Source organism: Mus caroli, unplaced genomic scaffold, assembly GCF_978045245.1.
Source record: "Mus caroli unplaced genomic scaffold, Mus_caroli_1 scaffold_3, whole genome shotgun sequence".
NCBI classification, from domain to species: domain Eukaryota; kingdom Metazoa; phylum Chordata; class Mammalia; order Rodentia; family Muridae; genus Mus; species Mus caroli.
In genome coordinates this window covers 38,056,359-38,071,982 of record NW_028227258.1, presented here as the reverse complement: position 1 = coordinate 38,071,982, position 15,624 = coordinate 38,056,359, and the positions used below count along the sequence as shown (strand labels likewise).

Genomic DNA, 15,624 nt, shown 5'->3' with positions numbered 1-15,624 from the left:
CTACCCTTGGAACTCTGCGGACCCCATAGCAACCAGCAGCCCCACGAAACTGAAAACTCAATGCTTAGGATGGCACTCATGAAATCTGTAATACTAAATAGCCACGTGTCATTACTGGCTGCCATATTAGACAGGACAGATAGAGAACAAGTTGGCCATCGCAGAAAATTCCACTAGACAGTACAGCCCTAAGGCGAGAGACCTTCAGTAATGTCAGGACTTGGCCTATGACCTATGACTTAGTCCCCAAAGGAACAATGGAAACACGTATGCACACGCCGGGGCTTCCAAGGCCCACACTGAAGGCATACGTGCAGATTTTGCTTCTGAGCTGTGGGGAACTAAAACAAGGCTTTCCACGCCTCTGGTCCCATCTGTTCCTGGTAAAGCAAGGACATCAGAGCACAGACCTCTAGGAAACTTCATCCCAGTGCCTTGCAATGCGGAGTGAATGTGCAGTATCCATGTGAAACTGCCTAAAGCTGCGTTCATCTTCACAGATAATTTTGATTTTATTTTAGAAATTTAACTTCAAATTCATTCTAAATGGTGTATTTTTTTTTTGTGAGACATAATAGTTATAAATTGTTATGGTAGTGTAGTTTGACAGTTGAACTCATATCTACGATGTACAGAATGAGAGCGATTGCCAGCTTTTCTCTCCTCAGCCACTAGTCTTTCCTGTACTGGGGATCCCATCCCAGGTTGTCATGAGCCATGGCTACTCTGCTGCACGGAAAGAGACCTCACAGTGAATGCTCCCCTCTCTGACTCGGCCTCCCATATTGAATGTCTTCCTGGGCCCTTTCCCTGCTATACCTCCCAGGCCATAGCAGAGACTCCTTTATTCTTCTACAACTCTGACTCACTAGTCCCCTCAATGAGTGAGATGTGGCATTTGTCTGTGTCTAGTTCATCTTATTTAAACACATGCTACTTCTAAACTTGACAAACAGCCCAAATCTGATTATTTTATTGCCCATCTTTGTCAGGCCTCAATGTCAGACCAAAAGCAAACTTAAAATACGTGTTTCATTTTGTTTTGTGTATGCGATTTGTTTGTTTGTTTTGAAACAGGGTTTCATTCTGTACCCCTGTCTGTCCTGGAATTCCTCCGTAGGCCTGGCTGGCCTCAAACTCACAGAAATCTGCCTGTCTCTACCTCCTGAGTGATGGCATTTAAGGTATGTGCCACCACTGCCCAGATAGTAAACTTGTGTTCTGTTATCTCCTTGTAGCAGCTCAGACCCAAAGTGTCCTTGCCCAACTAGCAGCTGCTGAACCTGTCTCTCATAGTGGTGGTATTGCTGTTGGGTTAAATACTGACAAACTGGCTGCAGCTGGCTTCCCCAGCTGTTTTAATGGTCTATACAGTAGACACACACACACACACACACACACACACACACACACACACACACACACAACTATGAACAGAGTATTAGCTGCTTCTGCCTGGAAGAGATGAAAATTCATTGGCGTGTGATGTACTAAAGTCCTTCGTCTTGTTTTAGGGCTGGCCCATTTTAAGCCTAGCAAGTAAGTCCTGTTTGCAAGACAGTGATTGACTGAAGAAAATCTATTTCCTTTAGCTCTGTGACTTGAGTGTCTACTCTTACTTGTGTTTTTTAAAGAAATACCAATCTAATTTCCTTTTAAGATTATAAGCCCTTTAAGCCCTGCTTGGCCCTGCTGGTCTTCACACGCGCTGTTGCTCCTCCCCATATCAGTTTGAATGGACCTTCCCTTTTTTCCTGGAACCCTGAGACTACTACATGGGCATGTCCTAGGAAGGACAACGGAGGTCAGAAAACCCAGTGAGGATGGGTTTGTAATACCCTCCAAGGAGACTGCTCTTCTAATCCTCTGGAGGAAGAAGTTTCGGGAAGTGAGGGGCTCACAGGGCTTGAGCTGGGTCTGCTTGCTTCTTGCCAGTACAGTAGAGCTTAGCTCTCTGGTCCTTGTGTTTCTGTTTTTTTTTTTTTTTTTTTTAATTTCTCCTTAATCAAGTGACTATGGGGCTTGACACTCACTCTACTACTGCCTAGAAGTTTCCAGTCCTCTGGAGCAGTGGCTCTCAACCTTTCTAATGCTGTGACCCTTTAACACAGTTCCTCATGGGTGGCGACCCCCTCTAACCATTAAATTACGCCATTGTTACTTCATAAATGTAATGTTGCTGCTGTTGTGAATTGTAATGTAAATGTCTAATATGAAGGATATCAGATATGCCACCCCCAAAGGGGTTCCCACCCAAATGTTGAGAACCACTACTCTTGTGGCTAACTTTCCTGGGCTACTGGATAAACAAGATTCACTGGTCAGCTTACAGGACATTGTAAGCACGTGGAAGAATACATCCATAAGCCACGCAATGCTGGATGAGTGCAGTAAGCTATGCCTCTTAGCCCTGGTGTGCCAGGAAGAACTCAGGGCGAGAGAGAGAGAGAGAGAGAGAGAGAGAGAGAGAGAGAGAGAGAGAGAGAGAGAAAGGGACCCTGGTTCTATCGGCCCTTAACCCAGGAGCATCTCTACCATTTCTTCCCTAGCACACATACGTTTCCAGCCACTCACTCCCAGGTTCTCCTGGATGGAGTTAACTATTCTTTAAAGCCAGAATATACTCGGCAGTCTAGCCTAGTGCTTCCTGCGACTTCCCTGTCTAATCTCATTGTCATACTTTTGCTTAGAACCCCACGGTGACCTGATGGATTTTAGGGCTTGGCCAGAATTCTCCTGGTCTTAACCTGAAAGTGTGTGTCCTGAGACACCTCTCAGTTGGTCAGTCAAATTCCCAAACCTAGCAGAGTAAAGGGTCCGGTCCCAACCACTCACCATGTTTTACTTGATGTGTTGTGTATTGTGACTAACTGGGGAGGGCTTTGTTGTTGTCTTTGTCTTTTAACAAAATGCTAGTGCCCTGGCCTTGCCTCTCAAGATTTTGAAATAAAGACTTTGGTGTCTTTTTAAAGCCAGCAGTGCTCCAAAGCTTGAGGGATGATGGGAACCGCGGCTCTATTCTTGCAAGTCCCCTAAGGCCACAGTGCTGCTCCTCGTGGTCAAGCCGACCTCCATTTTCCTTCCTCTGCCCACTCTCCACGCTCATTGGTTCACTACAAACCCTCCACTATCAGGTTTGAGTTTGTTTCAGGAAGAGATTGTCATCTTCTCTCCTTGTACCTGAGGAGCCTGGCAGGCTCTGGCACGTTGCATATACTCTGTAAATATTCGTCGAACAAATTAATCAAGACAAGGCTGTCTGACCTCTTGTGAGTTACATTCTAAGAATCATGGACACAAACATTCCCCCTACCCCGTGTAAAACGAATACCAGTACAACATAATTACTTCAGCAAGTCTGTACAAGTGGGCAACCTCTCAATCCTCCATTGAAAAGAAATTCTTAGTTTTGCTCTCTTATGGATCTCTCCTCTCTCTCTCTCTCTCTCTCTCTCTCTCTCTCTCTCTCTCTCTCTCTCAGATGAGACCATTTTTTGGCTGTCTGTTCCTTTGCTTTCCTCTTCCTGGTTCGTCCCTCAGCTGGATAGCCTGTGTGTGTTTGGAGAGAGCCAGGAAGATTCAATGCCAGGAATGCTTCTCTCTTTAAAAGTCTTTTATCCTCAGACTTTCTGATCTTCAAAGCAGCCCTGTGTCCACCGTGACCCCACTCCCTCGCCTCCCCATGCTGGGGAGTGAGAACCTTGGGTATTTGTGTCGTTTTGAGGACTTGCATATTTGGACCATCTTGGACATCTGGGCAGAGCAGTCTCCATTAACTCTTCAGTGATAAGAACCTGTCATCATTTCCAGGGCTCTCACATGCACGCACGCACATACACACACACACACACACACACACACACACACACCAACCTAGGCACACAAAGAAATTAATGGCAAACCCTGTAATTAAATACATATTTGGTGTATAGGTCTTTTTGTGGGGGACCCATCCCTTGAGCAGTAGAGTTTCTTCTGCCTTTTTGTTTACATTTGGGCCTCAGACTCTCCCTACCTTTGTGATCCTCCATCCACAGTGTCTGGTCCTGGATAAGTTTGAAAGTTACGATGATGAAGTTCAGCTCATCCAGCGAGCCCTGTCTCTCCTGGAGGAGAACAGGTTCTGGGCCGGAGTGGTGTTCCCTGACATGTATCCCTGGGCCAGCTCCTTACCTCCTCATGTGAAGTACAAGATTCGGATGGACATAGATGTGGTGGAGAAGACCAATAAGATCAAAGACAGGTGATGGTTCAGTCTTGAAAGGTTTCTCCAAAACTCATGGTGAATTGTATTTGGTAGCAAGTAGAGGATTAAGGGCAAATACAGCCTATGGATCAACGAAGGGAAGCTAAATGGGAGAAAGTATGATTTGTGCAGATGGAGGTAGACTGAAGCAATCACCTCGTGAGTCATGGCCATCGGAGTTAGCACTGTGACCCCAAAGTAGAGCTGGCTAGTCTGGGAAACATTTAGGACATCATTTCTCAACCTGTGGGTCACAGTCCTTTCACAGGGCTGGCCCCAGACCATCAGAAAACACAGATATTTACATTTTTCTAACAGTAACAAGATTACAGTTATGAAGTAGCAACAAAAATAATTTTATGCTTGGTGGGGGGTATCACCACAGCACAAGGCACTGTATTAAACGGCTGTCGTGTTAGGAAGGTTGAGGACCACGGCTTGAGGACTGAGTTGTGGGGTAACCTGGGCTTGTGAAGTGAGTGAGTTACCCACTCGCACTTACATCCTTCCCCCTTCATCCTGTGCCTTCTTAGGTACTGGGATTCTGGTCCCAGGGCGGATCCTGTTGAAGATTTCCGGTACATCTGGGGAGGTTTTGCCTATCTACAGGACATGGTGGAGCAAGGAATCGTGAAGAGTCAGACACAGGCAGAGCCTCCAATTGGAGTCTATCTCCAGCAAATGCCTTATCCCTGCTTTGTGGATGACTCGTGAGTCCCAGACCTCTATCTTCCTCCCTGAGCTGAAAAGCAGTAAATGGGGGTGCTCTCAAGGCTTCAGCATCTCCTGAAGGAACCCCAGTGATGAGGGAAGATTGGGGAGAATAGGGTTCTGGCCGAAGAAGATGCTGGCTCTGCACTCCAGACAGAAGCAGAGGGGGAAATAAATGATAGGGTTTCAGGGATACAAAAGGGAAATTGGAGGTTCAAACAATAGGAGTGAGGTTGAAGTGGGGGATACCCGCTGTTTAAATTTCCACTTTGTAGTATGTTTGGTATGTGGAAGGTTCTGGTCAGGGCGTTTTCCCAGTGATTGCCAGATCAGCAGATTCAGACTGCGTGGCAAGTAGGCCTGGTACCTAGGAGCCTCAGAATAATGCAGCCCCTTCCCTAATTAACATTCCTATGATGTGTGTTTGGTGAAAAGGTAGAGGAATGTGTTGGATGAGCTCTGGCCTCGCTCTCTGACCACCCCCATCCTAACGCCTGTCCATCCTTTGACCAGTAGCATGCTAAGCAAACAGCCTGCTGTTTTGTTGAAAATAGATTTTGGAGTGGTGGAGAAAGGGACAGAGCGGGAGAGTTGCTCAGAAGGCTTGTTATCATGGTAGATGGGGTCAGAAACACTCCCTGACCTATAGTTGGCTAAGGAATTTAACTCCTGGGGTGTTGAGAACACGGGAAAGTCATTGTAGCATGAGTGTGTGTGTGACTGTGGGATCCGGGAAGCAGAGACCGCAAAACGTGGAAAAGAAAAGAGTCCCGTTGCCAGCTGGAGAGATTGTAAAATAAAGCCCAGTGTACACACGGGAAAGCAGTGCTCGACACTGTGGCCCCACCAGGTCTCCAGCTCTGCAGAAGACTGCAGAGATAACGTTAGGTCGCTGTTCAGAAGTTAGTTTTACTTTGGATAAGAGGCAGAGATGGGAAGGAGAGCCCAGGTCCGCTTGCAGGGTCAGAAGGGGAGGGGCTGGCAGGAAACCGGATGAGTGTGGAGAACCTGTGGGAATCGGAGTCATTCAGTATGGGAGAGCCCTCTGGCGGCCAGCTCCGGAAGTGCATGGTTTTGGGTTGGTTGGTTTCCTCCCTAGGGCCATTTTGAGTGAAACTATCCTCCCACGCTGGCACTGGGCCCTTCCTTTGACAACACCCAACAGTTTCAATAGATAATAATCCCAAGGGCTTTACCAGTGCATTATCCACAGGGGAAACCTGTAACGCTTACCCTAATGTGACTCCATCGTGTCAAATCCGTCCTGCTTGCCGAGAGCCTATCCCAGGATCTACTCCACTTACGAATGGATGGCTCTTGGAATCAATGACTATTGGATCATTGCCTTGTTCAGAGCACAACCCACACCATCAGGTCTACAGTCTTTCCCACAAGCCTTCATGGGGAAGATCTATATATACTATATGGCATATATACTATAAAGAGATGGTATGCTTTATTCCTACACATATAGAGCATCCTCCATCTGGGCAGTCCAGAACGGCTCCATTTTGCCTTAAAGAAAGAAATGACAAATGAGAAAGGTATTTAAGAGGGCTCAACCTAGTGAAGGTCCAACGATTTATTTTTCTGCTCTCCTTCCCTTCGGACTTCATTCTCAACTCTCCATTCAATAAGTATTTTACATTGATTCTACCAGGTACAGCTGGCTCTGTTCTGCTTTTTCCTCTCGCTTTAGCTTCATGATCATCCTGAATCGCTGTTTCCCTATCTTCATGGTGCTGGCGTGGATCTACTCTGTCTCCATGACCGTTAAGGGCATTGTTTTGGAGAAGGAGCTGAGGCTGAAGGAGACCTTGAAAAACCAAGGCGTCTCTAATGCTGTCATTTGGTGTACCTGGTTCCTGGACAGCTTCTCCATCATGTCACTGAGTATCTTCCTCCTGACACTGTTCATCATGGTAAGCCGGGTGGAGAAGACACTCACTCTTTTAAAAAAATGGTTTCATTGTTTCTGCTCTCCTCCTGTTGGTGAGCAAGTGCTTGGACTAGTTAGCTGAGCATTAAAGACAGCAAGACAGGTAATTCCCCGCCTTTCAAGCAAGGCAGGACCCTTAGAGAGCCAGCACCCTCAATTCCCTGCCCCCTCCCAAAAGGAGCCATGTATCATGATCTCTTCCCATCTCCTCTTCTTGCCTAAGGACCTCACTCACTGTCTACATAGGTTTCCCAGTCCGTTTCATGACCGCTGGAGACCGCTGTTAGCAAAGCCCAGGGTAGAACTGTTGTGTGCTCAAAGGTTGCCTCTTCTTTCAAAGACAGAAATGAGCTTAAAAGTAGTGTCTCCTAGAATTATCATTCCAGTACCTGGCTACAGTTAGAAGGTGGCAAGCGCTATTGGTGGTATGAGGGGAGGAGATCTGGACAATTAACCTGTCAATCATCCTCATGGCCAGGGCGTTAGCTTCACTAAGAAACATCTTTCTGCCGGCAGAGATCTCCAGTGTTAGCATTTCCTCTGCCCCACCGTTACCTAGTATAAAGGGACTTTCCATCCTCTCTCTCTCTCTCTCTCTCTCTCTCTCTCTCTCCATTATCCCACATGTTCATGCCTGGCCACAAGTTCCCTGCTGGCCTCTCCCCTTCTTTCTCTCTCCTCTCTTTCTGTCCTTCTCTGTAACCTTTCTCTGCTTTTACTCTCTTTCCCAGATCCCCTTCCTATGTCCCAAATAAACTTTCTTTTATACTAAACCTGTTATATAGTTGAACCCTGGGGGGGGGGAGGGCTCAACATGGGCCCACTAACATCTAATATTATATACTAATATAATGCTGCCACGTTATAAAACATATTATCCAAGGACTCTGTTTGAAAGGATGGAATTTGGATCCTGTCTTTTCTTAGTGATAGGGATTTTTTTTTTTTTTCCATTAAGGTAGAATTAAAGATAGGACGTTGTTTCGCAGTATACTGCCACCCTGTGTATTTTATATTTTTAGCTCCTTCATAGAAGCAGCTTCTTTTGGGCTTGTTGGAATATGAGTACACACACTTGGTAGTTGTTGATGCTTTGTTGGATGGAAGTCACTTTCTGTTGTAGACCCAGTGAGCCTGTTCAGCTTCATCGCTATCCTCACATCAAGTGTCACTCTGCATGAAGATGTGCAGACATGCATGTCTTCCATTCCATGTTGGATCATGGCTACCTGACCTAAGAACACCCCATCATATATGCTAGCCAACTAACACATACCAGTTTAATCCAAGCCCCCCGTTCTGCAGTAAAATGTCCCTAACCTACTGCGTTCTATCTTTGCTATTATACTATGACCCTGTGGGCTGTGGTGTCAATCAAAACCCATCTTAGAGTTCCCTTAGAACCAATGCTGGGGTGGAGGTCATTCTAGTCAAACAACCTCACCCTACCCAGCGTGGCTTGATGCCTACAAAGGATACCAGAGCTCCACAGAGGTGAAAGGGGCAGCCCCGCCCCCTTCTTAGCCACCAGAGGCCCTCTGCTCTGCCCCACACCTCGTTCACCAGTAGGTGATTTGTATCTTTAGAATTAAAAGAGTCTGTGAGTAAACATCTGGCTGAATGACTGGCTTCTGACTGATAAGCAACACAGAGACCTGCCTGCCCAAGAACGAGGTTTTAGGACTTCAAAGCTCTTGGGACGTGAGGTAAAGAGTGTTCACCAAGAGCTTCAAGCACAAAGACGCTTCTTCTCCTTGTGGGAACCAGAACGCTGTTCCAATAATGACGGAAACAGAGCGTTCCACACCAAAATAAGGTTTTCCTTTGAATGCCCCCCCCCATCTTGTGTGTGTGTGTGTGTGTGTGTGTGTGTGTGTGTCCCTTCCTCCCCAGCTCTGCTGTGCAGGAAAGAAGCTGGGGGCAAAGACAATGGGAAGTTTCCATTGTTACTCAGTCCACAAGGAGCAACAAGGAAAGCGGGTAGAGGAGGAAGCTGGGGACGGAGCCCAGGAGGCTGGCTGGGTGACTGACATCCACCAAAGCTCGCAGTCTAGACGTTTGCAGGACTTTGCTCTGGGTTCGGATAGAAGGTTGAATTCATTCTACAGAGAGCAGTAAAAACTCTCCAGTCCAGTTCTGACTTTTTTTTTTTTTTTTAAGACTTCCTCAGACTTAGGTTCAACTTAAGTACAGCTTCCTTCCGTCCCTCCCTTCCGCATATCTCCTCCTCATCTGGTTTTCAATCGGTTCCCTCAATACCCAACAGGCATGAGAGCATGAAGGAGAGATGGTGACCGCAGCAGATAAGACGCACATTAGTTCCACTTGGTTCTCACGGGCTCCAGAGAGATATCGCTAATTGGTCTCTTTCCTTTCTATTGTGGAGAAAGCAGTGATTCAGGGAAAACCTTATTCGTAGATCAGAGCCCATTCATGAGACTTCCATAAGATGGAGGAGCAAGAAGAAACACTCAGGAGGAAGAGCACGAGGCCGTTTGGCCTCGGGAATGCTAGGCTGTGTGACTTGTCTGTGACCCCCCATTACCCCACAATTCAACTATGCCCCATTGAACTATGGGAGGTGGCCTAGTGAGTAGTGACTCTGCTCTGAAGCCTGAGAAGGGTTCTCAGCATTCTTGTATCTTTGTGTTCCCAGGAAAAGAATGATAAGATCTATGTATATTTGGGAATGCAGAATTTGGATGGACCAAAGGGGCTGACCTTTTTATAGGGGCTTTTAATAAAGGGGGGACCAGAAGAAGAGGGGTGCAGAAGGCCTCATACAGTTGAATATCTCAGTTTGTCCTACAGTGTAACTGGGCTTGTCCAGAAAAAGCCACAAGTTTGTTCCTGTTTTCTATATAGACAGTGGGAAAAATGCTGAGTCCTGTAGTTAGATTCTATGAAGAACAGTCATGGATGGGGCGGAGCAATCCACTTCCAAAGGCTCTAGATCTACTACTAATGTCTCCACCTGTGTGAGTGGCAAACCCCATCGAGCAAAGCACTAATAACCAGTCAGCAGGCCGAGCCCCAGGCAAAGGGTCAGACTTGTCTGGAGTGGATCTCTTCTGTATTGTTGCAGGGTACTCCAAGACCACCTAACACTCAGGTCTTCCTCCTTTGCCCACAACTAATTCCTTCCCACCATGAACTTGCTGAGTTGATCCATAATTACTGCTGAAAGATAAACTTAGTCACATTAAGATACGTTACAGAGACAAAGTTTCGAGCTAAGACGAAAGGATGGACTAGCCAGAGACTACCTCACCCGGGGATCCATCCCATCAAACCCAGACACTATTGCATATGCATATGCCAGCAAGATTTTGCTGAAAGGACCCTGATATAGCTGTCTCCTGTGAGGCTATGCCGGTGTCTGGCAAATACAGAAGTGGATGCTCACAGTCAGCTATTGGATGTAACACAGGGCCCCCAATGGAGAAGCTAGAGAAAGCACCCAAGGAGCTGAAGGGGTCTGCAACCCTATAGGTGGAACAACAATATGAACTAACCAGTACCCCCATATCTCTAGCTGCATATGTAGCAGAAGATGGCCTAGTCAGCCATCACTGGGAAGAGAGGCCCCTTGATATTGCAAACTTTATATGCCCCAATACAGGGGAACGTCAGGGCCAAGAAGCGGGAGTGAGTGGGTAGGGGAGCAGGGCTGGGGGAGGGTATAGGAAACTTTCGGGATAGCATTTGAAATGTATATAAAGAACATATCTAAGAAAAAAAGATATGTTTTATTTTTTAATATTTTTATTCTTTGAAAGTTTAATACATGTCTACAAAGTATATCAATAATATCCACCTACTCCCAACCATCTCCTTAGGCCCCCCCCCATTCCGTGCCCCATCCCCGTTCATGTCCTCCTTTACATGTGATAACCCCTGAGTCCACATAGTGATACCTGAGTGCACACAGATGTATAAATATCCACTGTGGCATGAACAACCTACCGAAAGCCCAAAGGACTTCAGGGACTCTCTTTCCCTCAGTAGCAGTCAACTGCTAATTGCTCTTCGGATGGGGTGGGGCCCCTGGGCTCCTCCCCATTAGTGCTGGGATGTTGCCTGGCTTGTCTTGTGCAGGTGACCCCGGCTGCTGTGAGTTAATGTGTACCACAACTGTGTGGTGTCAGCAGTTAGCACTTCACCCTTCTCCCCATCTGCCGGGCCCTTCCATTCCTCGAACCCTCTCAGCCAGGAAGTTCCCTGAGCCTTGGCTGGTGGGAGGTTGATAGAGATGACCCACGCGTTCTCTGCGTTATTTAGACTCTGGCCAGTTATGTGTCTCTGCAAGCAACCACACTGCCCACAGCAAGGGAAGTTTGTCAGACCAAAGTTGAGGGCAACACAAATCTGTGGGTTCAGACATAAATATTTAGAACACCGTCTGATCAAATGATCTCTTACCAAAATGATAGTAGCCTCTTACCACTGGGTAAGCCTATTATCACCAGGCTTTGGACCAGCATCCATGGCTCAGGAACCAGGTAACTTTAGACCACACATGGCTAAGGACTTCACTAAGGAACTGGGGAAGCATGACAAAGAAAATTTGATTGGTTAAAGTCCCCACTCAGAGGTCAGATGGCAGTTGCTGACTGGGTTGAGTTACTGGGCAGTTGGGTTTTGGTTTACTGGCTTAGGAACCCAGAGTACTGGAGCTGGCTCAATTTCGTGGTTTCCCAGTTTAAAATTTTTTGAAATAAAATGTTAGCGTTTACTAACGGGCATGGGTAAGACAAAAGAAGTCAGTGCTTTGGGGTGTTCATGTGGGAATGTAAGGACTAGCGACTGGACTGGTGGGCAGGAGCACCTTCTAGGGTGGCGGGACCCTGCCTCTGGGCACGACTGAGGATGACTGATACATGATCTCTTTGGTTTCAGCATGGAAGGATCCTCCATTACAGCGATCCCTTCATTCTCTTCCTGTTCTTGTTGGCCTTTGCCACTGCGACCATCATGCAGTGCTTTCTGCTAAGTACTTTCTTTTCCAAGGCCAGCCTTGCAGCAGCCTGCAGTGGGGTCATCTACTTCACCCTCTACCTACCACACATTCTGTGCTTTGCCTGGCAGGACCGGATGACAGCCGACCTGAAGACGACTGTGGTGAGGTCCCTACAGCTTACCCCAGCCCAGGATGTAGATTATGGCATAGCTTCTTGGCTTGGTCTCTAAGATGCTCCACTTTGCCTTTTGACTCTTTAAAAGGCTAATACACAGCCCAAAGGTTTAGGAGCCAGAGTGAATGTAGCCTTCACCCCAAGCAAGGTAGCAGTTGCTCCCCCCTACACCTGCTTGACTAGTGTGCCCCAGGACACTGTGGGGAAACCGAGTCAGCTCCTGGCTTCCCTTGTTTCTGCATGAGGGGAGAACCAGGTGGCCCTTTTTCTTCACCCTTCTTTGCTTCCGGTTTGAGAAGCATCAGATGAAAGGAAGCTTGCCCCCCGCCCCCCCACTGTCTGTCTGCTCAGAAATCATAATTAAAATGGGGCTCATTATTCCAAAAGAAATTGGATCAGTCTCTGTGTCTTTCCCGTACTCTAGCAGTGTGTGCAAAAAGGATGCAGAAATGACACCCCCTCCCCCAAGAGAAGACTCTCAAAGCTGACTTCGGATGGCTTGAGAGACCTCTTAGTTCAGAATTCCCAAATGAATATAGGCCTTTTCTCTAATTGTTTCCAAGTGGGCCATTTCTACCCTCTCATTAGCCAGGGCTAATCAGCCTCAGCCCTAAAGGGTGCAGTTTTCTGCCCCTCCAGAATCGCCCAGTCTCGGTGTTACATCAGTCAGTAAGGACGACTGCCTGCCTCTCTGCTAGAAGAACCTGTTCTCAGGACTCCGACTCTGGGGCATCTGCCTCTCATTTCTCATGTTAAATAAGAAGTTAATTACCACTATTTATAGCGCTCAGTTTTCTAAGACGATCACAATGGGTAATAATAAGGAACTCTTCTGACTCAGGCTGTGGGCAGAGCTGGGCAATTTTGGTAATCGTAGGGTTGTTACATGGTACTGGGAAGCCACAGCCAGCTTCTCGGACCCACCAGGAAGCTTCAGGTCTGGCAAGCACAGATAAGAGCAGGCTTGAGCTAATTTTAAGTGTGTGTGTGTGTGTGTGTGTGTGTGTGTGTGTGTACATATAGCAAGAGGGTTTTTTCCTTTGGCTGAGAGATAGTCTGAACTCTATCCAGGGTCTTCCAAATTACAGAGAAACTCTCATCAAAGGCAAGTATGCTCTGAGAGTCAGGGACCACCCATGGCGACTTGGCAGGGGCACTTCCTCTTCAGCCTTCCTTCTGTACCCTTTCTTGCCACTATACTAGTTTCTGCAGAGAACCTAAGAGGCTTAGAGCCCTCGCAGGCCACAGGAAAACTATGACTTTGGGCCCCCTTCCTTTGAGTCTCACGGAGCAACTCAATTTGTCATCTTCGCTCTGCCCAGAATTGTGTGGTCTTTTGAAAGTGGAAGGGAGAGGGGAAGGCGGAGTAAGAACAGGAGGCGCTCCCTTCCTTTGGAGTTTTGTATCTTTATCTTTTATCACTTCTTTATCTTCCCACTACTGCCTCCTTTCATTCTGCCGAGCAGGTGAGAGGCGGCTCAGGAGGTGTTAGGTAGGAGTGTTTGAGGTCTGCCAAACATTTCCAGAATGCTCTTCCCAAGGGAAGGGCACTTTACGCCCTCCCTGAGTGGCCTTGCAGTCAGACACAACACAGCCATCTTTGGCCCTCGTCCCTCCCCTGCCTGATGGTCCTCTGGGCCCCGTTGCTGTCTGTTTGCCTTATTGTCTCTGCTCATTGCAGAGCCTGCTTTCTCCCGTGGCATTCGGTTTGGCACCGAGTACCTGGTCCGCTTTGAGGAGCAAGGCCTGGGGCTGCAGTGGAGCAACATTGGGAAGAGTCCCTTGGAAGGGGACGAGTTCAGTTTCCTGTTGTCCATGAAGATGATGCTTCTCGATGCTGCTCTCTATGGCTTGCTTGCTTGGTATCTTGACCAGGTTTTCCCAGGTAAGCCAGGAAAAGTCAGGCTGCTGTATCTTCCCATGGTCAAGAGAATTAGACTCTTCAGATGCAGAGGTCTGGCTTAGCTTACACTCGATCCCCTCCAGACTATTTTAATATAAACTCTCAGGGCCAGCATTAGAATTGACATCTAGAAGTTAAAACTCCATCAACAAATTATCGTCTCCACTTTAGAAACAGGTCTAGAATTGGAGCTGGGGAGAGAGATGGCTCAGTAGGTAAAAGTACTTGCTGTGCAAGCCTGAGGACCTGGGTCCGAGTCCCAAGGACCCACATAAAAGCTGAGCATGTCTGCACTGTGGAAGTGGAGACAAGTGGATCGCAGGAACTCTTTAGCCAGCCAGCCCGGCCAGAACAGTTTCCCTTTCAGTAAATGATCCTGCCTCCGCGGATCAGGTGGGAGGTAACAGGGAGACAGCTGGTCTAGCCTCGACTTGCATGCTGCTGAGTATATGCACCCCCACACACGTGTGAACATGTGTACACACACACACCTTACACAGGGAGATAGACAGAGGGCAGGGAGGGAGAGGGAAGGAGAAGAGTGAGAGGGAGAAGAAGGAAAAGGAAGAGGAGGAGGAAGAGGAGAGAGGAGGGGAGGGAGGAAGAGAGAGAGGGGAGGAGGAGGAGGAAGAAGAAGAGAGAGAGAGATTGGGAAACAAGTCTGGATTCTGCTTCCTTGTCACCCCTGATCCACTTTCTCACTCCAAGCCTCCCTCCGCAGCTGTCACCCCCTACAGCTGTCTTCTCCTCATGGTGTGCAGATGGAGCCTTTTGCAATCGGGACCAGATGGTGTCAACACCTCTGTTCAAATCCCTTCATGGGCCTTTCCCCTTATTCAGAGTAAAATCCAGTATCCAAGCCCAGGCCTGCTAAAGCTTCGATATCGGTTCCTCCTACTGTCAGCATCTCCTGCCCTTCCCTTCTCCCCTACATCTCTGCTCTAGCCACTGTGACCACCCCACTCACGTTTAACACTCTGAGCTCTCTGCATGACCACCACACCTGCTGTGTTTCACTAGCAGTGTCTTTTCCCCAGGCTATCCCTCCTATCTGCAGGATCCCTTCCTCATTTTGCTCAGGGTCCCTGTTCAAATGTCACCTTATCTTGGTGATCTTTCTGGACTGAAGATTGCTAGAGCTTTATCATTGTGTGACCAGTATTCCCTCCGAGGCTCTAACTCTTTAGCCTACCTTTTAAAGAGCACTCATCACCACCTGACGGGATGTAACCTTGCCACCCTTCCTAAAATGTGAGCCCTCAAGAGCATGGCCATGATTTGTGTCATTTCACTGTGACAGCCTGGAAGCCCTGGCTGGTGCTTGGTGTTTGATGGACACGAACTAACCCGAAGCATACAAAAATCAGCTACTGGATCAAAATCAGCTATTTACAAAGTTTTGTATCCACTTGGCAGTAACCTAGATTTTTTTCCTTCAAATTAGCATTTTCTACAGCTAGGCAAGTCTTGTTTCATCTGAATGGCCTCCTTGTCAACCAGGAACCTTCACTGTACACTGACATCTGGGTCTAGCTCTTGACACTGTGGCCAAAAGCAGACAGGGGAGAGTGAGGCTGGGCGTGGTCCCTGGGAAGAACAAGTGGATGGTTCTCAGAAATAAGCAGATGGGGCCAGCTGGGGTAGACTGTGACTTCAAGTGCAGCCGGGATTGTACAGCAAGATCTTGTCA

The 15,624-nt window shown here is 47.6% G+C and overlaps 1 protein-coding gene across 1 annotated transcript in view; it reads left to right on the top strand.

The window, feature by feature from the left end:
- Abca4 (ATP binding cassette subfamily A member 4) overlaps positions 1-15,624 on the top strand; it is a 146,225-nt gene that overhangs the window by 56,230 nt on the left and 74,371 nt on the right. Inside the window, 6 exon segments of the mRNA XM_021157524.3 lie at positions 4,038-4,243; positions 4,780-4,956; positions 6,657-6,879; positions 11,796-12,017; positions 13,713-13,734; positions 13,737-13,916. Of these exon segments, the coding sequence (XP_021013183.1) occupies positions 4,038-4,243; positions 4,780-4,956; positions 6,657-6,879; positions 11,796-12,017; positions 13,713-13,734; positions 13,737-13,916 (1,030 nt within the window).